Source organism: Perca fluviatilis, chromosome 6 (assembly GCF_010015445.1).
Source record: "Perca fluviatilis chromosome 6, GENO_Pfluv_1.0, whole genome shotgun sequence".
In the NCBI taxonomy this organism is placed as follows: Eukaryota; Metazoa; Chordata; class Actinopteri; order Perciformes; family Percidae; genus Perca; species Perca fluviatilis.
Window position 1 is genome coordinate 37,619,700 of NC_053117.1, and position 25,632 is coordinate 37,645,331.

Consider the following 25,632-nt stretch of genomic DNA (forward strand, 5'->3'; position numbering starts at 1 on the left):
TGGTAAAAACAGAAAAAAACACACCAGGGGTGGGATACGCTCATCCTCAACCTTCAAGTGTTTATAGAACTGGTCAACGGCATATAAACAGCTGATCGTGACAGTCAGTATCCAGGCCAGCTTTTCAAACCTATATCTGTGAAATATCAAATGTTGAAACATCCTAAAATGCTTAAAAATATCACTGTAGTATATCGCCTGTGTCTTGTATTTGTAGTCTCATTATCCGAACGAGTAAAGCTGTATTCCCCTTTGACATAAAATGCATACATACATAAGGTTGCACATTATGGCTCAGCTTCATATTTCAACTGTGCTTTTTTCATTTCACAGGACAAGAGTATAACTTCTTGAAGATGGAGCCGGGGGAGGTGGACTCTTTGGGAGAAGTCTATGACTTTGACAGTATCATGCACTATGCCAGGAATACATTCTCCAGGTAGGACCCAAGCCAAGTTGCACTCTTTTCCCCCTCAGACATGAAAACTAGTCTTAGATCACGTCAGACGAAGCTGCTTTCATAGACTGTAAATATAATGGACGAAGCTTCCGGGCCTGAAAAGTGCAGCCAGTGCTGAATGGCCTCAAACTTGCATTAAATTAAATTTCCAGCAGGGGGCGACGCTACTGGCTCCCATCAAGAAGTCTGTTTCTATAGAATATGCAAGTGACCCTACTTTTCACTTGATTTATTACCTCCGTAAACATTTTCATAATGGGTTTATGGTCTCAATCGCTAGTTTCAAGTCTTCTTCTTCAAGTCTGCTTTAGGACCTGTCATTTAGGACGGAGGCTTAGCAATGCTAACCATGCTAACACTGTGGACATTAAAATTGACCTCAACTTGTTTTTGGGTGTTGTCCGTGTTTTCATCTTAAACCTTGACCCTCTCACTGTGATCTTTTACTACATCAAAGTTAATTGGAACATTTTGGTCGCCTAAAAATGTCTTGTTCAACCTTCTGCCAACCAAGCTAGCTAGATACCGCTAGCGCTAGCTTGTAACTTAAGAGAAAGTTTGCAGATTTTCTGTTCAGCTCTACATGCAGATGAATGGCGTCAGTACCCAGAGATCCGCGTTTACAGCTTGCTTCAGAAGGGTTAAAAATCAGCAACTTTACATCTTAAGTGTTTAGCTTTGTACAGCGGCATTGAAACGGTTGCAAGAAAACTAGATGGCGACGGCCATATTGCCAAACTCGAGGCTTCAAAACAGCAGTCCACAAACCAATGGGTGACATCACTGCTGCTACGTCCACTATTTTTACAGTCTATCGTTGTTTCCCACTCTGCCGCAACCTTTTAACCCATTATGTTTATTTTCCATTTCTGCTCTTAGAGTTTTATGAGTATATGGATCTGTAATGCACCAAGTCTGTGTCTCTGGGCTGCTGCTGAGTAATGTGGCAGGATTCCTGAAGAGAACAATGGAACTTAATTCTCCCCAATAATAAATCCCTAGCATGTAGCCTGAGGGCATTGAGTTTAGAAAAGGCTCACTGTTCTTTGAATGTCTGTCTTGGATCTGAATTGTTTCCTCGCTGTTTGAGTTCAAGTGCACAGAGATAGAAACTGGTTTCTTGGGAGAAGGTGGGTCTTTAGTTGATATTTATAAAGTAGCTTTTACAAAAAGCTGCTTTTTTGAACCAAGGACTCTCCTCCTCTGGTCTAGGTTTCTTTTTGCTGTACTTTTTTTTTTTTTCTTCTTAACAATTGCTCAAGGGAGACTGAAAGGAGCACTAATGTGATTTATGTAATATTTGGACAAGATGAAATTGCTTGTTGCTGTAATGGAAATACTAACGGTCATAAAATATTGAATGAATGAAGTAAGTTGTAGAAAGTTGTAGCAAGACTGACTGTGAAAATTGACCAAAAATTCCTCTATGCAGGAAAAACCCTGTACCAGAGCAATCTATAGCCGATGGATGTTGATTTCTGTATAAAATGAATGCACAGCTCCTTCCTACAGCCTGTTCAAATTAAGGTTCCCCTGTTCGGCTCCTGCTGCGTTTGCAGCAGCCCCAGTAAAGCAGCATCAGTCCGGGGGCTGAGCTAGCCCAGCAACAGTAGCCCTGCTTAATCATGACAAAATGTCTGTGCGCCACTTTCAGGGCTTTGTGAAGCTTCTTGTAAAAGTTTTGCTTTCACACCATGAACCACCTCATTATGCTCCTAAAGGCTCTTTGAAGGGGCTATGGGGATTAGTTGCATTATTTTCACTCTAGGCTACTGTAGGGACTCACAGATTTCTTTCCAGCGCCGGCCTTACAGCACTCAGGTGTTATATACATGCTTGCTACTAAATTGTCGTCTATCCTCACGTTTAGTCCTTCCTACAGTAGGAATGGAGCCGGACATTGTCGTCTCAATTTAATTTTCCTTGTGTGGGTTCTGCCAAATGTCTAAAGCTCCTCAGGCTCAGTAAACACATTCACATGACTCTAGATTTGTGTGTGTATTGTCCTCTTTTTCTTTGGTCTGTTCTTCATTGTCGGTCCTCTGGTCATTATTTCCTCATCCTCTTTTGTCTTTTTGTCTGCTCTGCGTCTTCCATTTTCTTGTTTTTTGTCGCTTTTCTCTTTTTTTAGTGCCTTTTTGCCTCTCACTTTATTCTGTTGTTCTTGTTCTTCTTTCTCTTTCCTTTTCCTCTCCACTCCATGCTTGTGTGCTTTCATCCTGTCTGTCTCATTCCTCCTGTCTTGTGTTTTTCTCCCCTTGTGTGTGTGGCTTTTCTTACTTTTTCTTCTGTGTATGTTTTTTGGGTTATTTTTCCTTTCTGTAGGTCCACTTTGTCTATAGTTTTATGTTGTTTTCTATCTGATGTGTATGTGTATGTATGTGTTTGTTGTGTCTTTTCTCTCTCTCTTCTTTCTTCTCTGTGTGTGTGTGTGTGTGTATGTATGTGTATGTGTATGTGTGTATGTATATATGTATGTGTGTGTGTGTGTTATGTATGTGTGTGTGTATATATATATATGTATATGTGTATATGTATATATATATATATATATATATATATATATATATATATATATATATATATATATATATATATCTTCATTTTCTCAACCACCATCTTTCCCATGCCCTGTTACTCTCTCAGTGTAAAGGCCTCTTCTAAAGTCGACTGCCATGCTCTTGTGGCAAACAGATTCTGGTAAGCAGAGAGGGAAATGTTGTCTAAACGAAGGCTGCGGCTGGGTGTAGGCCAGTGCACAGACATGCATGTGTGACCCCGTGCATCCAAACTGAATGTCGAGAATGAACGTAACACAGAATTAAATAAAATAAAATATTGCACCATTTTTGTGTAAGTTGATTTGGTTACATTTTTTGTTTAGTATTGTACAGGAAAATGAGGGAACGGAGAGGCATAGACCTGTGTACGTTTTGGTACTTAGATTATTTATTTAAAGCTATAGGGCGTAGTTTCTGTCGCCCCCATGAGGAATTCTAAGTAATGACAACAAAACTGTCAGCGCGTCCACATGATATAAGGCTTACGTGATCGCGCACGCGCCCCCACCCCTCCTCCACGCAGTTGCTAGTAGCCAAGGAGGACACGGAGGATTAAAACAAACATGATGGACTCTTCAGAAAGTCGCCGGACGACACAATCTTCTGAACATAGCCATACTGAGAAAAACAGAGAGAGTTGATAGTCTTAATTAGCTTTGTAGTAACTCATTTGGCAATGGCTTGAATGTAACGGACGTTCATTAATATTAAAAAGTTACGCACTTAAGCTTTAAAACCAATTAAAGCATAAACCAAAATACCATGTTTTTTCCATTTTAAACCAAAAATGAAAGATTGAAAAAGCCGTTTTTCAGTTTTTTCTTGTCAAAATAAAAAACTAAGTTAAATATCTATCTATCTATCTATCTGTCTATCTATCTATCTGTCTATCTGTCTATCTATCTGTCTATCTGTCTATCTATCTGTCTATCTGTCTATCTATCTGTCTATCTATCTGTCTATCTATCTATCTATCTATCTATCTATCTATCTATCTATCTATCTATCTATGCATCTATCTTTCTTTCTTTTAATTTTGACAACCATTTTTTTTTTTTACAGTATTTCTGTTTATCCTATTTCTGTTTATCCTTTCATTGGTTTAAAAGAAAGAACAGATTATCAAAATCATACAATAACATCTGGTTATTCTCCAAAACTTCTTTTACTTCATCTCTCTTGTGGGATTTTATGTCTACGGGAACCTGAAGGTTTCAAAAAGAAAAGAAAAAAAGTGTTTTTTAGAGGGCGGTTTTATCTCATATTGGATTTCAGTCAGCTCAGCACTTAAAAACAGGATATCCATTTAGTTGCTGTCAAGATTTGGACTAAACCTCATGATCCTCTAAATTTGTGGTATGCACTGCAGCCCGCTGCACAATGCAGCAGCCCTGCCCTGTTTATGTCGGGTAATCCGCCCTGTTCCTTTTTCACTCCGACTCTCGACTCTGTTGCTTTCCTAATTGGTGGAACTGTGTTGATCAATAAGACTGTTAAGACATAAGAGAGGAATGTCTTACAGAGCTGTCTTTTAGCGGACAAGGGGCTCCTGTTAGCTTTTCACAAGTCATTCCAAGCACTTCCTGAGCGCTGATTGGCTGATTCACCTGTGCCAGTGTCCTTCTTTGTAACCCCATTATTAGCCGGTGTGTTTGCTCGGTGTTTTACAGTAAATCACCGTGGGAAGCCGGGGCCTCTTGTTGAGAAGATTTCATGGCTTGGTTTGATGTTTTGCTGTGTCTCCTGGGGACAAGCAGGGCTGATCCCCAAGCTTTTTGTCTGGGGTGTGTTACCAGTAACCCGAACCACGACTGTGCCGGCCCCCCTCCTTTTTGCTCCAGAGATATTTTTTTTAGCAATGGTGCATGGAGCGATGCCAAGTCAAATAGAGACCTGCCAGTGTGCCCTTTGTGTGCTCTGACACCGGCTGCAGTGGCGTTTTTTTTCACCGACAGCCAGCATACGGGCTCCTGGAAGCTCACAGAAAGACAGACAGGCAGACGGGCAGACGGGCAGACGGGCAGACGGGCAGACGGGCAGGCAGAGTCTAAACTGTTAGCTCAGGCTGCTCTGTTTGCACATGCCTGGCGTTGATAGGCATGTCACCATGGGAACGGACAGGGGAGCCAGGCCGTTGCTCACCAATGCTTAGAGAAAAAACAAGGAGATGATAAACTAGCAAATTGTCAAGTGAGACAGCAGTGGGAAAACAATTTTCCTGTACTTACTGTTCTGTTCCACCATTATTGTTTTATTTGTAACATACAAAACATACAACTCTCCCCCCCCTCAGAACAAATAATCTTGGGCTGAATGGTCCCTGCAATCCAACATCGGTTATCATATATCCCAGTCCAAAATCGCTGGACCTTATCACAGAACCACGCCCTTTTTTTTTTTTTTTAAGCTACGTAGATGCTTTACCTAGTCGCGATTTACAGTTTTTGGACTTTGTTCACGTCCCTTCACAGCTTCTGCAATTTATTTTCGTAATCGCGCAGCACCTCTGGAGAAAGGTTAGGTTAGTTTGGGTCCATCTGCAGGGCAGACGTGTGTGAAGAATGATGTCACGTTAACCTCGGAAAGCGTGTGTGACCCCCGACCTCAAAGGCCGAGCTTTGATAAGTGACCGCATCTGTCCATCTGTAGCGTTTTAGCCAGAGACAAGAAGATGTGAAAGAATCAGAAAGTAAACCCACCATTGATTGGAATAATAATAATAACACTAATAAACACAGACACACAATGTATTTATAGAGCGCTTATCACAGATAAAAATCACAAAGGGTATACATAAAACATACAAGATGATCCATATTCAAAACACAATACACAATTAAAATTACAAAGTAATGCATACGAAATAAAGTGCAGACAGGTCGTGCAAAAGCCTGTTTAAAAAGGTTACGTCTTTGACTGATTTTTAAAAGAGTCCACAGGATCAAGAAAGCATAAAGAAGAGTCACAATGATTTCATTTTTGTGTTTTTAAAATAACATCACTGGTCTAATGTACCTCATTAACAAGTAACAAGTGATGACGGGTCAAGGGGAAAAGTGTATCAGCCACCTCCTGATTGGTTACTGATTAAAAGCGTGTTTATTCATAGATAAGAGGTTTTGTTAATGGTCTTAATGATGTTCAGTTTATTGCAGTGCAAGCAGTTGGCTCCGGATCATGATAATAACACTCTTGTGTCCACACAGGTGTGGGTGTGCATGCTCATGCTGTCCAATTTGAACTGGTGCCACATCTCATCACAAACAGTCTATTACAGGCATTGTATGTTTTCCCTGGAAGAAATGTCGGCAGATTTCATTAGATGTACGATACGATACGATACGATACGATACAATACAATACGATACGATACAATACCACTTTATTGTCAGCCAGGGCTGAAATTCTTTTTGCATCCCTGGGTAGCTCATATAAAAAAGAGGACATAGACATACATAAGATGAATAACACCAAAATACATACATGAAACATTACCACAAATGACATAAACACCCAAGTAAGGAAACAAAGCATACACGTATAACAACAGAAAATGACATGACCATACACACAGACAAGGACTTGGAGACTTGTAACCCTGAATAAATATTGCACAGGATTTAATGTAGCTGGTTTAACAATAGGATAGATAGATGTATGAAAGAGTTTTTAAGTCTGATGCGATTGAAAGAATGAACTCTGAAGCGTCTGTTTGAAGGCTTGTGTGTTCCACATCAGAAATCACAAATGTATTTAGACCAGAGATGTCCCGATACCGATTCGGATTACCTTGCATGACAGCTGGATTCTCGCAATACCACGAGATCAGGCGTGAATCGTGGGGTTCACATGAACATGTATCATGTCAGGATACAGATAATCTGCCAACTGCCAAAAAACGGTCCGATAATCATCCAGGGCCAATAATCGGTCTATCCCTAGTTCTGTGTTAACAAACCATCTGGCGCGTCAGGTTACAATTCTGATACTTGAACTTGTGGATCAGCCAATAGCGAGTACCGATCTGATACCAGTGCGCTGTACACTACTAACCCTGTATGGATGTGATATGATTGCTATCATTGTTGAACTTTTCTTCCATTATCTAGTCAACATAAATTAACTACTTTAAAGTAGTTTTTGGGGGACTAAATTACATGGAAATGGATCAGTGCATAGACTCGCATACTCACCGATACCTATACTAGTATTTTAAGCAGTATTGGAAATGCCTCCATTATCGGAACATCTCTAATTTAGACATTTTATAGTAGCAAATGCATAAGTGTTTTGAGTAGCAATGTATCATAAATGGGTTAAAAAATTATTACAAGATTACAAGCGGTTAGGCAAAAACATTATTTCTTAAAAATTTAAACCGTCTACTTTTGATTACACTTATTTGACTTCAGACGTTACTATGTCTTCTTAGTTTGAAGAGATTTTTTGTTTTGTTATTTAAGATAAAATGCAATTTCAGTTGCACTTTCGATAAAAGGACGCATCTGTTGTTTTGCACAGTTTATAGAAATAAAGAAATGTTTTTCAGTCATTTGTCTGCAGCTCATTCTGTTAAAAAAAATCCTGAGAAAATTGTTTTGTGAACTTTAAATCGTGAATCGAAAGTCGGGTGTATCGTTACATCTCTTGTTCTGAGTTTCCAGGTTCACAACAAAGCCTATCCAAAGGGAATGTGAAAATGAGCTCTCCGTGCCCGTCTTGTATGACTGTTGGTTTTGCTGTATCTTTCTACAAAACAGCCACATTTAGTTTGGCTTAGCCAAGACTGGCAGTACTCCTTTCCATCATGGCATTTAGCAGTCTCAAATCCTTTTAGAAACGGGTAATAATAATTTTGACAGTGATTGAACTGCAGTGTTCGATGGTAAGTCACTTAATTCTTGAGCAAATGTTTCGTGGCATGCGTGCATGTTGGAATAGTTTTACAGGATTGTGTGCATGCCGTCTGGGTTTCATGCAACATTAACAGCCGTCTCTCTTGCTGAATTACAGAGGCATCTTCCTGGACACCATCCTGCCACGCTACGATGTGAACGGAGTGCGACCACCCATTGGCCAGAGAACCAGACTGAGCAAAGGGGATATCACACAGGCACGCAAACTCTACAAATGCTCCAGTAAGACCAAAATCACAGATGCTGTCTGCTATGGGTTTTTCCTTTTTTTTCTATTTTTGCACGTGTGTGTAACACAGCTCTGCGAGAGAGAGGTCTGCAGCTCCTCCTGTGTGGAAATAGCCGAGCATTTACTATTGATGTGGTGTGGTTCCTTCCCCTTGGCTGCAGCGTCCGAGACTCCCAAGCTGGGAGGAGTTTAAACACTGCCCCCGGGACAGGAAGTTTGTCATCACTTCTTCCCAGATAGACGCAAAAGAACAGCTGGTCGCGAGAAAAGACAACGATTAAAACGATTGTTGGGAACAAGGCTCATGTCCGCACATCGCAGCATTGTAAAACCGAGCACAGTTGCATAATCCTGGCACTTTTTTCCCAAAGCGCTCGCTTTGTTTATGATTCCAGGAAGGAGGGAGAGAGGATTTAACCCTGTTGAAGTAAACATAATTTATAGCATTAACAGATGTACGTTGAGAACAGCCTTCTGCTGAACAGATTTGATGTCAGACAGTTAATTGCAGGTCGGGCCAGGATAGCTGAGCTGTCAGCCTCGCTTTAAAGCTTGATGAATAAACATAGTGATGGTCACCAGAGCTGGACCACGCGCTGTGGTTTTCAGTGCCGAACTGGAAATTTCAACCTTAAATGGATCATATGTGTCTGTGCAAGTCTCTTCCTTTACGCGAGGAAGAAACTGACTGGATGATGTGACGCATATCGCGGGGGATGAGGTGGTGAGTCTCCACATGTTCTTGGAAAAAAGAAAAAGAAATCTTAGAAATGTCCCACGAATCTCCCATTGATGCGGCATTCCTGGGAGGGTTTGTCATCCCCGGTGTGTGCCTGAGAGCTTGTTAATAGCTTAGTACGGACAAACCTCTGCCAGGCATTATTACACACTACATATAGCTCAGGGCTCCTCGTTTTATTGCTTACACACAAACCTCAAGGGAAGCAATGAATGTGAACAGTCAGGCGAAGCCGGGGGGGTGGGGGGGGTGTGGGGGATGTTTTCCTTACTCCTTCAGAACGCAGCCCGAGGTAAAGATAACACCGAGTAATAATGAATGCATGCACAGTTCTCAAGATGGACATCTGAAGATAGAATCTACTCTCGGTCATTTCCTCTCTTCTATCTTAATTAAACACATCTTTCCCCCACTTGGTATGAGCCTCGCTCAGTCGTTCCGCGAGGCTGTGCACGGTGTTTGGAATCAGTCCTCGCACACTTGCACACTTTAGTTTTGCCAGTCAAACTCAGGGTGGTTTTTTTTTTTGTTTTTTACTGGCAAGGTGTACATAATGCATCACGTCCTCCAGAGGGCTTAGTTATTTATAGTGGGCCAGGTTTATTTTCAGACGATGCTCAGAGAAAGTGTCTCACACTATCCTCCTCCTTTGTGTAATCATCATCTGGAGTAGGTGGGGGGGAGGGGAGGGGTGAGGCGTGGAGTTGCGGAGCGAATATTATCAGCAGATGTGCCTTTGAACATAAAAGAGCTGCCCTTTACTTCACATTGGGTCTTATAATTCCAGCATCAAGCATCTGTCTCTGCAGCGAGGTTTTCAGGGGATTGACTTTAGAGCTGATGTGTGCGTGTGTGCTTGAATTAGTGTCTAAGGTGTTTTCACCTGGATGCTAATTGGCAGCGCATCATGCTCATGGCTCAGGCCTTACGTGCGGGTATGCGTGTGTTTGTGCACAGGATGTGGGGACAGTCTGCAGGACAGCAGCGGGAACTTCTCCTCCCCTGGCTTCCCCAATGGATACTCAGCCTACATGCACTGCATCTGGAGAATATCAGTCACACCAGGGGAAAAGGTATGAGCGTATGAAAAAGCACCAGATTAACTTTGTGATGGCTGAAAAACAAGCTGCACTGACTGTTTTCGCTGAAGCGGTGTCTCTGTTACTTATTTATTTAACCGTGTCAGTAATCCTGCTCTCTTGGTCTTTTAAGATCATTCTGAACTTCACCTCCATGGATCTGTACAGGAGCCACTTGTGTTGGTACGACCATGTGGAAATCCGAGATGGATACTGGAGGAAGGCGCCTCTCAAAGGTCAGTTTGAACAAGAATATGCTGCACTAGGGCCGCAACTAAAGGTTTATTCAAAGGAAAAGTGAACACAAATATAATAATAATACTTGGTCCAGTATTGAGCGAGAACGCTGGAACTAGCAGCTGGAACCGCGCTGCAATGTAACCCTAAAGGGCAAATGTGCACCGTCAGTTTCCATCCACTAAAAGTTCAGTTTTTACCGATGACAGGCTCAGATTATTATTGTAAGTGTCTGACAACATTATGGAAAGGATCCCTACAGAGATAAACCTTCTTGTTAAAGAGTAAGATCCTTTTTGTTTAACATGAAACATCCCCGAAATCGCCATCACCAAACCCACCAGACTCCATGTAAATAATCAGGACTTTTAGCGTGTATAGAGCCAGCATATCTCCACATGTAAATTAGTGAATTAAGGGTTTATTTCAACCAAACCAGAGTGGTGAGTGTGGGTACAGTAGAAATACGAACCAAGGCGTTTTGATATTTTTCTGTTTCATGTTAAACAAAAAGGATCTTACTCTTTAACAATCTCTGTAGGGATCCTTTCCATAATGTTGTCAGACACTTACAATAATCTGAGTCTGTCAGTGGCAAAAACAGAACTTTCAGTGGATGGAAAATGAAGGTGCGCAATTGCCCATTAACGTTAGGTTGTAGCTGGTTTCTTACTTAAAACTGGACCAATTTCAAAGATTGTTGTTCCCATCTGTCTTGTGATGGCGCAGGGTGGTGATGGCGCAGTGGATATGACACATGCATATGGTGTGGGAGATCTGGGTTCAATTCCCACTGCGATACATCAACCAATGTGTCCCTGAGCAAGACAGTTGCTCCAGAGGCGTGTGACCTCTGACATAAATAGCAATTGTAAGTCGCTTTGGATAAAAGCGTCCGCTAAATGACATGTCATGTAATGTAATGTGTCACAGACACACAAACATGGCCTAATAGAGTCCAGGTTGAATACAAACAAAGTTGCAAAGTTGCCCTTAAATTGATTCATCTGAATTGTCTCGATGAATTCACCACAAAGAGGTGACATCTCTAGTATCTTATTATCTTTTTTTCGTGTGTTAAAATATAAGAAATATGTACGTTATATACAGAAACTGTCGGGTAAAGGCAGAGTTATGATGGGTGAAAAAGGTACAATGTGACACTTGTGTTAGTTTCATCTATACATACAGTGCCCTTCGCGTATGTTGGCCCCCTTGAACTTTTCGACCTTTTGCCCACATTTCAGGCCTCAAACATAAAGATATAAAACTGTAATTTTTTGTGAAGAATCAACAACAAGTGGGACACAATCATGAAGTGGAACGAAATTTATTGGATATTTCAAACCTTTTAAACAAATAAAAACTGAAATATTGGGCTGCAAAATTATTCAGCCCCCTTAAGTTAATACTTTGCAGCGCCACCTTTTGCTGCGATTACAGCTGTAAGTCGCTTGGGGTATGTCTCTATCAGTTTTGCACATTGAGAGACTGACATTTTTGCCCATTCCTCCTTGCAAAACAGCTCGAGCTCAGTGAGGTTGGATGGAGAGCGTTTGTGAACAGCAGTTTTCAGTTCTTTCCACAGATTGTCGATTGGATTCAGGTCTGGACTTTGACTTGGCCATTCTAACACCTGGATATGTTTATTTGTGAACCATTCCATTGTAGATTTTGCTTTATGTTTTGGATCATTGTCTTGTTGGAAGACAAATCTCCGTCCCAGTCTCAGGTCTTTTGCCAGACTCCATCAGGTTTTCTTCCAGAATGGTCCTGTATTTGGCTCCATCCATCTTCCCATCAATTTTAACCATCTTCCCTGTCCCTGCTGAAGAAAAGCAGGGCCAAACCATGATGCTGCCACCACCATGTTTGACAGTGGGGATGGTGTGTTCAGGGTGATGAGCTGTGTTGCTTTTGCGCGCAAACATAACGTTTTGCATTGTTGCCAAAAGTTCAATTTTGGTTTCATCTGACCACAGCACCTTCTTCCACATGTTTGGTGTGTCTCCCAGGTGGCTTTTGGCAAACTTTAAACGACACTTTTTATGGATATCTTTAAGAAATGGCTTTCTTCTTGCCACTCTTCCATAAAGGCCAGATTTGTGCAGTATACGACTGATTGTTGTCCTATGGACAGAGTCTCCCACCTCAGCTGTAGATCTCTGCAGTTCATCCAGAGTGATCATGGGCCTCTTGGCTGCATCTCTGATCAGTCTTCTCCTTGTATGAGCTGAAAGTTTAGAGGGACGGCCGGGTCTTCGTAGATTTGTAGTGGTCTGATACTCCTTCCATTTCAATATTATCGCTTGCCAGTGCTCCTTGGGATGTTTAAAGCTTGGGAAATCTTTTTGTATCCAAATCCGGCTTTAAACTTCTCCACAACAGTATCTCGGACCTGCCTGGTGTGTTCCTTGTTCTTCATGATGCTCTCTGCGCTTTACACGGACCTCTGAGACTATCACAGAGCAGGTGCATTTATACGGAGACTTGATTACACACAGCTGGATTCTATTTATCATCATTAGTCATTTAGGTCAACATTGGATCATTCAGAGATCCTCACTGAACTTCTGGAGAGAGTTTGCTGCACTGAAAGTAAAGGGGCTGAATAATTTTGCCGCCCACTTTTTCAGTTTTTATTTGTTAAAAAAGTTTGAAATAGCCAATGAATTTCGTTCCACTTCATAATTGGGACCCACTTGTTGTTGATTCTTTACAAAAAATTACAGTTTTATATCTTTATGTTTGAGGCCTGAAATGTGGCAAAAGGTCGAAACGTTCAAAGGGCGAATACTTTCGCAAGGCACTGTAAGGACATACGGTATAGGAATTTGCTGAATATTAAACATGCTTATTGTTTAGTTCTTGTCTATTTTTATCCTGAATTCTGTCTCTTATTTTCCCTCCTATGCTATCACCGTGTGTTTAGTTTCTATGCAGTAAAGGGCTGTGTAGAGGAATTTCAGAGATATCCTGAATTTCTTGTCTTGTCGTTCAATAAAGGTTCATCTTATTTATTTATTTTTGTTCTTATTGGTGATTTTTTTTTTTAAATATACAGATTCCTCTCAATTTGTGTGTATTTTCTCTCAGTTGAAACTGCCCCTGGATCCTACTAGGCAATTGTTGATTATTTGCTCTGAACATTGTTTGAAATGTTAGTGTTTTTAGTTTAATACATAATGGGGTTGTTTGTTCTCTGTAGGTATTTTTATGTATAATTCTTATAGATCTTTGCTTATCTTATCTTATCTTATCGCAGGTGTCGTGATAATCAGATCTCGGTTCATGTGTGTGTGTGTCTCCACCTGTCACCCAGGTCGTTTCTGTGGCGATAAGCTGCCTGAGCCAATCATCTCCACCGACAGCCGCCTGTGGATTGAGTTCCGCAGCAGCAGTAACTGGGTGGGAAAAGGTTTCTCCGCCGTTTATGAGGGTAAGCACCAATTCCCCCGACCTCGCTGCACCCCATTCCAGCGTGCCGCTCAGCTGACTGAAAGCATGGCCGGTCACACATCCAACAATGTGCCTAGAGGCTGCAGTAATATCCACAGCTTTTGGCTCCCCTACTGCTGATGTGTCAGGCACTTTACGCTGCATTAATCAGACTTTTGGCCGGCCTTCACACTCGGCTCCATTGTTTCCAGGCCATGCAAAGGGATGATTTGTGTTTGTGTGTGTGGGGGGGGAGCTGCTAGTGGAGGCATTTCAGCTAATCCACATTGCGTAAATCAGAACAGCAAGCACACGTTTTTTTTTTCCTGTTTTTTTTTCTCAAAGGCCGGTGCTGATGATATTGCTATCAAGGGATCTCAGTATTGTCTTCTTAATTGTTTTTACTGTCCCATGCAGCCATCTGTGGTGGGGAGGTGAAGAAAGACAACGGCCAGATCCAGTCCCCCAACTACCCCGATGACTACCGGCCCAACAAAGTGTGCGTGTGGAAGGTTACTGTAGCCCAGGGCTACCACGTCGGCCTTACCTTCCAGTCTTTTGAGGTAAGGCACCAGTCCTTTGTTATTTATTAAAGGTCCCATGACATGGTGTTCTTTGGATGCTTTTATATAGGTCTTAGTGGTCCCCTAATACTGTATCTGAAGTCTCTTTTATATAGGTCTTAGTGGTCCCCTAATACTGTATCTGAAGTCTCTTTTATATAGGCCTTAGTGGTCCCCTAATACTGTATCTGACGTCTCTTTTATATAGGTCTTAGTGGTCCCCTAATACTGTATCTGAAGTCTCTTTTATATAGACCTTAGTGGTCCCCTAATACTGGATCTGAAGTCTCTTTATATAGACCTTAGTGGTCCCCTAATACTGTATCTGAAGTCTCTTTTATATAGGTCTTAGTGGTCCCCTAATACTGTATCTGAAGTCTCTTTTATATAGACCTTAGTGGTCCCCTAATACTGTATCTGAAGTCTCTTTTATATAGACCTTAGTGGTCCCCTAATACTGTATCTGAAGTCTCTTTTATATAGGCCTTAGTGGTCCTCTAATACTGTATCTGAAGTCTCTTTCCCGAAATTCAGCCTTGGTGCAGAATTACAGCCACTAGAGCCAGTCCCACAATGAGCTTTCCTTAGGATGTGCCATTTCTGTGTCTGTAGCTATTGAGGAGGAGAGAGGGGGGGGCAAAGTGGAGGGTGGGGGTGTGGCCTTGACAAGCTGCCACTTTGACTTATGAGCTCATAAGGAGCAAGATTCCAGATCGGTCCATCTGAGCTTTCATTTTCTCAAAGGCAGAGCAGGATACCCAGGGCTCGGTTTACACCTATCACCATTTCTAGCCACTGGGGGACCATAGGCAGGCTGGGGGAACACACATTAATGTTAAAAAAACTCATAAAGTGCCATTTTCATGCCATGGGACCTTTTAATTCAAATGTTTTTGTCCGACTGATTTGCTGTTCTCAAAAAACCCCAATTTAAAGAGATCACTTTGCTCTCTGGTGAGAGGCATTTGTCATTATTATTTGTAATTTATACTACTACACTAATTCAGTTCAGTTTATTTAAAAAGAGGACAGTGCAAACGAATAAAACGCATGATTATACATGGGTTGAAAATGCCAGAATTAGCCCAAAGGCTATTTTTCGTCTGTAGTCCCTCTGCCTCGGTGTTAAAAAAGGCTTTTTCAAAATGAATAAATTATTAATCTGCCGATTAATAGATAATGAGAGCTTGTCTTAATGTGTGCTTAACTAATCATGTTTCATTAATTTTCGATATAAATGCATTTTTTGATTGCGTATATCTTTCACAAATGGAAATAAGGAGATTTTTGTGTTGGGACTTGGGGGTGTAAATAAGCTGTTTTGGTAACCCCGGCACATTTACATTGATGTTGATTGATGTGCTCTTGTCTGCTAAAAGCAATCCTGAACATCCCAGTAAGAGGTGAATAAAGATAGCTGACACATAAAAAGAAAAATAGTAAGTTGTTTGGTAGCTTCATTGGTCCTTGGCGTAGATCCTCCAAATAAACCTCAAATAACATCACACCCTCTGAACCCCCCCCCAACAGATTGAGAGACATGACAGTTGTGCCTATGACTACCTGGAGGTGCGCGATGGAAACTCTGAAACCAGTCCCCTACTGGGACGCTTCTGTGGATACGACAAGCCAGATGACATCAAAACCAGCTCCAACCAGCTGTGGATGAAATTTGTTTCAGATGGCTCGGTCAACAAGGCCGGCTTTGCTGCCAACTTCTTCAAAGGTCAGAGGTCAAGGGTTGTAAATTCTTTAGCGAGAATGGCAACATCTGTTTATTCTGACATGTCACATCAAACCCTCTTGTCTGTCGTTATCTTTCAAACATTACGGCGGTGTAAGTTTGTTTCAGATATTTCACTTTTCACCGTTTCTCTGCCTGGCTCCGCTGTTGTTTTGGAGGGTTTTATTTTTTTGTTATGCCAGGGGGGCCGGCAAAAAGGGTCCTAACATATCTTTGTGTTTTCAGAGATGGATGAGTGCTCCAAGCCGGACAACGGTCGCTGTGAGCAACGCTGTGTCAACACACTAGGCAGCTACAAGTGTGCCTGTGACCCGGGCTATGAGCTGGCTGCTGACAAGCGCAGCTGTGAGGGTAAGTACAGCCCTGCTCACCATGTCATTTACATGCTAACACACTTTACACTGTAAGCCACCCAAATACAATAAGTACAGTCATTTTTAAAGCCAGAAAAGATGCCAAGAGTGATGCTTGTGCTGGCCGGGAACTACCTTTTTTAAAGTATTGAGTCACATCAACACAAGCATTATTTTTATCTCAAATGATATGTTGTTGTTGAGGACCTAACTCTGAGTATACAAGCTGTACAATATCTGGCTGACCGCCGTCCGCCCCTAGAGAAAGTCAGCTATCACTACCGCTTTGCTTCGTGCACCAATATTCAGCGTATGCAGTAGATTTGTTTTAGGGATGTAACTAATGTAACTATTATTTTCATTGTCGATTTATTTATCGATTTAATTGATTAGTTCATGGGTCTCTAAAGTATAAGAAAATTATGAAAAATGTCTATCAGTGTTTCCCAAAGCCCAAGATGATGTCCCCAAATGTCTTGTTTTTAGTACAGAAACTAGAAAATATTCACATTTAAAAGGCTGGATTTATATATATATATATATATAGACTCAAACAGATTATTCGATTATCAAAATAGTTGCCGATTAAATTAAGTCGACAACCAATCGATTCATCTTTGCAGCTCTGGATGTTTTAGCTTTTTGTAGAAAATATAGAGCCGTAAAAATAAAAAATTAAACAAGCAAATTAGCTGCATTTACATACAGAGAAGCAAAGAGAAACTGGTGCCTGACATCCGTATGGCAAATAAAAAATAAACTGTAGTTTTGCCCTTCCAACATTTCACCTATGTCCGCATCTAATAACATAATAAGTTCAGCTAAAAATAGCCAGCTGGGGGGGTAACACCAGTTGTTAACACGCGTGTATTGCGTAACTGATACAAAGCTTGCCTGAGTCCTCCCGGGCAGGTCAGGCAGTAATCGGGTTTATTCCGGACACAAAAGGACATTTCAGAGCTTTTAATTTCAGCTGCGAGGTTTGCAGCGTAACATTTGGAACACGTCCTCTTGAAACATTTGATGATATAATTTATTTTTCTGTGTGCGCGTCTGCATCGAGCTATAAACATCTTGTCCTTGTCCACACATCCTCATTTTATCTATATTCTTGTAATTTATTTTATGCCTTTTGTTGTTTTATGTAGCCACCCATATGCTTGTTTTTTTATTTTTTATTCAGTGCTTACTTGTGTTCAATTTGTCGATTTTTTTGGACTCTTAATTGTAATTGCTGCCTTTTTTAAATTGTTTTATATTGTATATTTGTAGTATATATTGTAGATCTTACATTGTTTGGCATTATGTGGAAAGCACATGAAGAATTTCATGGTACAGGGAAACATGTTTCCTTACTGTGCATATGACAATAAAACTTTTTAAATTGAATTATACATGTTTAGGTGATATTCCTTCTATAAGCCCCTAGGGGTTCCTTAAAGCTTTTGCGCGTATCGTTTTTATATTAATGAACGTCCGTTACATTCAAGCCGTTGCCAAATGAGTTGCTACAAAGCTAATTAAGACTATCAGCTCCACACAACTCTCTCTGGATTTCCCAGTATGAATATGTTCAGAAGATTATGGCGTCCGGCGACTTTCTAGCGCAGGAAAATCTAGCAAAGATAATGTCCTCTTCTGAAGAGTCCATCATGTTATTTTAATCCTCCGTGTCCTCCTTGGTTACAAGCTGCGTGGAGGAGGGGTGGCGGTGGCGCGCAATCACGCTTGTGTCATGTGGACGCGCCGACAGTTTTGTTGTCATTACTTAGAATTCTTCATGGGGGAGACAGAAACAACGCACTATAGCTTTAATCTCACCTGTTGTGTTTCTTTAATAAATACATACATTCAACATTAAAATTCAAATCAGTTGAATTCAGTTCATTTCAATTCCATTCAAATTGTCTCCACCCATGTTGTGTTCTGTGTCTAGCCGCCTGCGGTGGCTTCATCACCAAGCTGAACGGGTCCATCACCAGCCCGGGTTGGCCCCGAGAGTACCCCCCGAACAAGAACTGCATCTGGCAGCTGGTTGCCCCCACACAGTACCGCATCACTCTGCTCTTTGACGTCTTCGAGACTGAGGGCAATGACGTGAGCACTGGGCTTATTTTGAATCGGCGCGGGGTGGGTTTGTTCTGTGTTCTCTCTCTCTCTCTCTCTCTCTCTCTCTCCCTCTCTCCCTCTCTCCCTCTCTCTCATTGCACACACTTTTCCTCTCCTCCTTGTGTTTCATAATTAAAGGGAGACACTACATGTGAATGGGGAAAATATTTCAACTAAAAGATATCGATGTGAAACTTCCCGATTTTTTTTTTTTACCTAAATTATATTAAAAAAATATTTTGTATTACAAGTTTTCGGAAATGTTATGTTTAAATATGCAAATGAGGCATTATCTTGCTAAATATGCGCTCATTTGTACATATTTCCAGAACAGAAATGTGAACACTAGATAAAGCCATAAAGTATTCCAGTTCATTTTGTTGACATTGTTAGAGTCAAAGGTTTTTTTACAGAGGGGATTTTCAATATTTATTTTTATCACTCTATAAATCAGAAAATACTCTCAACAGCCACAAAAAAAATCCATTTACACCACGTTTTCAGGTATAACGTGTTATGTAAACCAGGCTGTGAATGATATCTGAACAAAGCCCTGTGGATACAGCTACAGAATCCAGACAGGAATGAAAGTGGAAGGTTTGGTGTGTGTGAGCGCTACTGAAGTGGAGATTTCTGGCTCAGAGTCCCAGAGAACAAAACCTTTAAAGATATGGATTGTAAAATTCAGACATTTTAAAGACACTAGTGTAAAGGGTAAAACATATGTCACCATGGAACTTCCCCAGTTAATTACTTATATTAAGACAATTATTTTTTGTATTACAAGTTTTCTGAAATTTACATGTGTAGATATGCAAATGAGGCGTTATCTAATGCTAACTTTTGGTGAATTTAGGACAATTTTACAGACACTCGTAGACAAATTGTAGTAAAATAAACACCTAAATGTGTATTTTGGATGTTTTTTCTCCTCTAGTCTCAAAGAAGACATGTTATGCAAGCAAAATAGCCCAACCCTTAACATTAAAAACTGATATTTTTTTTGCCTGTAGTGTCTCCTCTTAAAACCAAATTAAAATGTCCTAGCCTCTTCACATGCTCTGTTTCTCCTCTCAGGTTTGTAAGTACGACTACGTGGAGGTGCGCAGTGGGCTGTCAGCAGATTCAAGGCTGCATGGGAAGTTCTGTGGGGCAGAGAAACCAGAAGCGATCACCTCCCAGTACAACAACATGCGCATTGAGTTCAAATCCGACAACACAGTGTCCAAAAAGGGCTTTAAAGCGCAGTTCTTCTCAGGTGGGTCCTTTTGACAGTGATGTGCACAGTCAGTCACTTCAGTGTTTTCCCTAGCTTTTTGGAAGACTTATGGTGGGTGTCCATATACGCGTTGTTTTCACGGATGGGAGCTAGTGAGCTCGCCACCTATTTCTCTTCACTGACCACTGACGAGCTACAGCGTCACGTGGCACGTGGCGCTGGCTGCTCCGGGATTTCAAAAGCGACCATAATGGCGGCTCGTTCGGAATACAGTCTCGTATTTTACGAAAATAGTTCACCGAAACATGTTTCTGAAAACATTTTAAGCGAGAAATAGGCCATGCAGCATTTGCTGAATCTGTCTTTTTTTCAGATCGACAAAGGTCAGTTTAAAAGATTTTCGTCAGTTTCTGAGAGGCGGCGAGCCGAGCCGGCCGCTCCCCATTTGCATAAAGTTGGCTGGATTCAATTTTATGCAAATGAGGAGAGGGCGAGTCCCCGCGACGCTACCAGAATGCATTGCACGGCTGCTTACATAGAAATGAATGGGAAGCGGGGAAATGACGCTGACAATAAACACACACCATTAGGTGCGTGTATTTGGTAGGGGGAGGGGGGGGTGGGACGTAGGCGTCCTTCCTTTATTACATATTTTTCAATTTAAAACAAATGCAATTTCCCCCATACATTCTGTTTCTCTTTGTGGGATTATGTCTCTTTGTAGTCGTGTTGTCTCTCTTTTTTGTCATTCTTTTTTTTTGGGTCTCTGTGGTCATTTGGCGTCTCTTTGTAGCCGGTTTGTGTCCCTTTGTGGTAGTTGTGCGTCTCTTTTTCACATCATTTTGGACCATTTTTATTACTAGCATATTTGTGTCTAAAATGTTGGCAAAGCTAGAGCAGGTCATAAATAAATAACACTCAAAAAGTTTAAAGATACAACTTGCTAAAGAAGTCCAACTACAGTCATTAGATCTGAGAAAAGTCTTTTAGTTACATTCATTAGGCTTAGGCAGTACCCAAAAACGGCTCGGGTGCTGCACCTAAACCTTATAATGGCGGGGAAAACACTGCACTTGGAGGCACTATCTGTCAGTCTTGAAAGGAAACAGTCACCAAGGTGGTGTCCTTCTTTGCTTCCTCAGACAAAGATGAGTGCTCCAAGGAGAATGGTGGCTGTCAACATGAGTGCGTCAACACGTTCGGGAGCTACAGCTGTCAGTGCAGGAGTGGCTTTGTGCTGCATGAGAACAAACATGACTGCAAAGAAGGTATTTCACTCCAAACTCTTGTCTCTTCAGATTCAGAAGACTTTGTTGTCTGTCATGACAGAAAATCGTCTTAGACGTGGCTCAATAACACTTTACTTCTCTTTGATATGTTTTCACCAATGCAAGGGTACAATAGTTTTAGTAGAGTGTTTTCTAGTTTTTTAGATGGTATGTACAGGTACAGTAGCTACATACAGGGCTTTAAATTGACACCCGCAGATCGCCAAATGCGGGTAAAAATGAACTTTGGCGGATAAAATTGTTAAATGACTAGCCAATTTGACTGGTGATGAAAGAAGCAAACAACACCGCGTCTGTTTGAATCGTCCGGCTGCAGAAACGATTTAGCGGTATTGCCAGATTGGTCTGTTTTCCACCAAGAAATTTGGGCGGTTTCGTGTGTGTTTTGCTTGGAAACGTAATCTTATGCATGCTGCGTTCCAGGCAACCCGTAACCCGTGTTTTCACGACCTTCTTCCCGTGAAAGTGCCCTGGAACCGCAGTCAAACCCGTAACTTACTACCCGTGAGCTCGTACCAGATGGTTGTACTCCCAGTTACGGTTTTTGACGTCACACACACATAAACAACAATGGCGACCCCTGTTGATGCTGTACAGACGCCAGTGATTAACGGTGAGAAATAGAAATAAATAGACCGAAATGGGCAATGTAAAGTAACTCCGCACATTGTAATCAAAACAATACACATACAATTATGTTGTAATAAAAAGTTATGTTTATTAAATGAAGCCCAAAATATGTCGCCGACTAGAAATCGCTAGTATCAGCTAGCGCTAGCTAATGTCAACGTTAGGTAGCCGCTAGCTGACGCTAGCTAGAAGGGTTTGTCGTGACTTGAAGTCGTAACTTACAGGATATAAAATTGTGTCTGGAAGGCAGCATTAATCTTGCAGCACTGCTTGTAGTACTAATCCTACATTTCCCATGAACCCTATGTTGTGACATTTGATACGTGCCTAGCGTGCATGATCGATTACGAGCTACGTTGAACCGGAGAAGACTTTTATGTATATCTGTCATCAACCCAAATAAAAACAATTTAAAGAAACATGGATGCTTAAATGTATTCAGTGGCACGCATGATCTGGTTTATTTTCCTTGGAAAATATTCGGCTAGTGGAAAATCTGATTGGCTGGTAACTTTAAAAATCTACTAGCCAAGTTGGCTGTTGATGATCAAAACATTAATTTAAAGCCCTGGCTACATATACATACAGAATACATAGTTGGAGAATATCAATGATGTTTAATGTTTAATTTTTGCGCTACTTTAGCATCCGATGTGATTTAGCAATTACGGCACGGCGCCATCTCATGTCAAGTCTGTTCAGTTTCTGTGGTTCAATGTCACAACGAGAGTTGACGGAAATTCCTGCTGTCACCTTTTTTTTCTTTCAATAATGATATATTATAGCAAAAAAAAAACTAAAACAGAAATGATTTACGTTCATTTTGATTTGATTTTTTATCAGTTTTTTAACCCGGCAATATAGTTTCAGTTAGTTCAGTTTTTCTTGAAGGTTTTAGTTTTTATTTTGTTTCAGTTTTCTAAAAATGTTTCACTGCTTATTTTCCTTATTTATTTATATTTATTTATTATTTTCCGTTTTTTTAGGTTGGCACGTTTATTCTCGCTCCTGCGATAGTTCTCGCAATCGTAACAGACATTAGGGTTCGATGAGCGCATGCTTACTTACATGTGTCAAAAACAGTTTGAGTCTGTTCCGTATAAGCGTGATACTGAGTTCTGTGTTGACTCAGTGATGTCTTTTTATAGCTGGCTGTGATCACACTGTGAACAGTGTGAGCGGTGTCATCACCAGCCCCAACTGGCCGGATAAATACCCCAGCAAGAAGGCATGCACCTGGGCACTCACCACCACTCCGGGCCACCGCATCAAAATCGTACGTGTCCCTTCGCTCTGTGTATAATTTCACTCGTCAGTCACTGTATTTATTTGTGTGTGTGTGTGTGGCTTGTTTGCCTGATAGAATTGCTAAATCCACGGAGGACATCTGTGTTTACTGTGCTGCTGTCAGAAACTGTTACGCCAGTCCTAACGATGATGTGTGGCTCCCTCTTCTGTTATCATCTGCATTTGTTTTTTGTCTGCTATGTCACTGACATCAAGTAGATTATTTGGTTACACTTTACTTGAAGGTATCTACATAAGAGTGACACGACACGGTCATAAACATTATAAACAAGTCAAACATTTGTGACATAACGCTTCTTTTAGTAAGTGTCATCGTTTTTTGTCATGACAACTTAGGGTTAAGGTTAGGGTTAGGGTTCATGTGTCATGACTGTGTCATGTGTTCATGACAGTGTCATGTCACTCTTACGTAGATACCTTCAAGTAAAGTGTTACCGATTATTTTTAGCGTCCGCTGAAAGAAAATCAGTCACCAACTTATAATATCAAAGCATGTCGAGCGTACCTCTGTTTTTAAATAATGCGAGAAAAATTGTAAAAGCCATTGAGCAGATATTCTTTTCCTTCAGTCTTTAGGTGCTTTTGTCCTACACCTGGCCTAGAAAACAGGTTGCATGTGCCCACAGCTCCATCACTGTGCAGGGCATCATTTAGTCAAATATTTACTCTGCTAGTTTACCTGTGTGCGAAGAGAATCACAGTTTTTTTCAGTGTTCTAGAAATAACACACATCACTGTCTATTAGAATGTCCCTGCACCAAACACCTAATGTTTGATCTCAATTTGAACATCACTTATTTAAACTTATCTTAATGAGTTAGTGATTCCATGCATGTTTTAAACTGTGAATACCAACTTTTGCCTCTAACAGGCGATTTAGAGAGCCTTTGTTTCGTCAACAGGCTCAAGAACTCTTTTATACATCAGTCTATCCTGTTGCTAAACCAAAATCAGCGTGCTGCCACATAAGATCTGGATCCGAGGATATATTTCTTTATCATGGCTGTTGATGTGTTTTCATCTTTGAATGAAATGAGATTCTGCGTAAATTGATGATAAAGCTGTATCCCACTGTTAATGCCCATCTTGTTTTGTGGCAGGCCTTCAATGAGCTGGACATGGAGGCCCACCTGGAGTGTGCCTATGACCACATTGAGATTTACGACGGGCGAGATGGGAAAGCTCCGAGTCTGGGTCGCTTCTGTGGCACCAAGAAGCCCCCGCCCATCATGTCAAGTGCCAACAAGCTGTTCGTTCGCTTCTTCTCTGATAACTCTGTGCAGAAGAAAGGCTTCGAGGCTTCCCATACTGCAGGTAAGAGTAGATGCTGTTATACCGGTACTCTGTTCCTCTTCCTGCTTGAGAAAACAAAGAATAGGAGCTAAGAGGGATTCCAGTAAAATCTCTAAGCCTTCATGTTTTTGGGACATTAAGTTAATTGAAGGTCAATTACTCACATATCAAACTTCATAATGGTATTTGGATGTAATGCTTACAGCAGTTAGTTTTATTCACAATACTCCCCACCCTGTCTGAGAATGATTATGACTCATATCTAACCACAGAGCATGTTAAAGGATCCTTTGTACCACTGTAACACCACAAATGAGCCACAGACCAACAAGTACAGAATCTGTACTTGTAGCTTCTCAACGCTGGCCCCTGGCTACAAAATGTCCAACCGGATACTGTGACGTAGCATTCGTGACGTCAACCATTGGTTTGTCGACTGCCGTTTTGAAGCCTCGATGGCGTCGTCATCTTGTGATGATTGTTGAGCTGGGGATGATGATGCGGCCAAGCCAGTGTTGTTTATGGTTGCAATGACGCTGCGCTAGGCTAAACGCTAAAGAGGGAGAGTTCTTGGCAATCAGAAGTATTCTCAATATGTATTTCTGACTTGTGTTGTACATCTCTTCAGGTACCACTCCTAACAAAAACAGCTCTGGCTCAGGAGAGACCTCAAACCCTGTTTGATAGAATGCAGCTTTGGCTTCACTTTTCAGGCCCGGAAGCATCGTACATTGTTTTTACAGTCTATGTGTCCAACTCATCTCTTCTATTCACAGAGTGTGGAGGCCGCCTAAAGGCTGAGGTAAAAACCAAGGACCTGTTCTCCCATGCCCAGTTCGGGGACAACAACTACCCCGGAGCCTCGGACTGCCAGTGGGTGATTTCGGCGGAGAAAGGCTACGGCGTGGAGCTCATCTTCCAGACCTTTGAGATCGAAGAGGAGGCGGACTGCGGCTACGACTACATGGAGCTCTTCGACGGAGCCGACACCAAGTCTCCACGGCTGGGACGTTACTGTGGCTCAGGGGTGAGAACATTTTCCTAACAACAAATACACTTCTCACTGAATGTCTTTGCTTGTCGCAGCACTTTTTTTTTTCTTCAGTTTTACAGTAAAACAGCAGGTGTATTCACGGTCATGTTTGAATATGCAATTGAGGCATTATCTAATCACCCTAACCCTAAAACTGTTCATTATGAGAAAAGTTTGACATTTCTAACAGATAAAGATATGTACCTTAAGGTTTATTTTTTTTAGATGTGGAAGGAAGTCAGATTTGACCTCTGAGGACCGTTAGAGGTTAAACCCAAGATGGCTGCCAGTCACCCAGGTCTAAAGTTCAAAAGCGATAAATTTTCGGAACCAAAGAGTGTAGAAAAACATTTAAGCTGTCATTTTCAACTAAATTGGGGATGCCCATTTATTTAGTGATCCTTTTGAGATCATGGATTTTTTTTATACGTA

General features: G+C 41.3%; 1 protein-coding gene across 1 annotated transcript in view; it reads left to right on the plus strand.

Moving 5' to 3' along the window:
- bmp1a (bone morphogenetic protein 1a) overlaps window positions 1-25,632 on the plus strand; it is a 66,056-nt gene that overhangs the window by 33,850 nt on the left and 6,574 nt on the right. Inside the window, exons 6-19 of the mRNA XM_039804255.1 lie at window positions 334-439; window positions 8,035-8,159; window positions 9,863-9,978; window positions 10,118-10,220; window positions 13,544-13,660; window positions 14,077-14,222; window positions 15,753-15,948; window positions 16,192-16,317; window positions 18,256-18,416; window positions 19,506-19,686; window positions 20,790-20,915; window positions 22,715-22,842; window positions 23,975-24,188; window positions 24,944-25,194. Of these exons, the coding sequence (XP_039660189.1) occupies window positions 334-439; window positions 8,035-8,159; window positions 9,863-9,978; window positions 10,118-10,220; window positions 13,544-13,660; window positions 14,077-14,222; window positions 15,753-15,948; window positions 16,192-16,317; window positions 18,256-18,416; window positions 19,506-19,686; window positions 20,790-20,915; window positions 22,715-22,842; window positions 23,975-24,188; window positions 24,944-25,194 (2,096 nt within the window). The remainder of the gene's footprint in view (window positions 1-333; window positions 440-8,034; window positions 8,160-9,862; window positions 9,979-10,117; window positions 10,221-13,543; window positions 13,661-14,076; window positions 14,223-15,752; window positions 15,949-16,191; window positions 16,318-18,255; window positions 18,417-19,505; window positions 19,687-20,789; window positions 20,916-22,714; window positions 22,843-23,974; window positions 24,189-24,943; window positions 25,195-25,632) is intronic.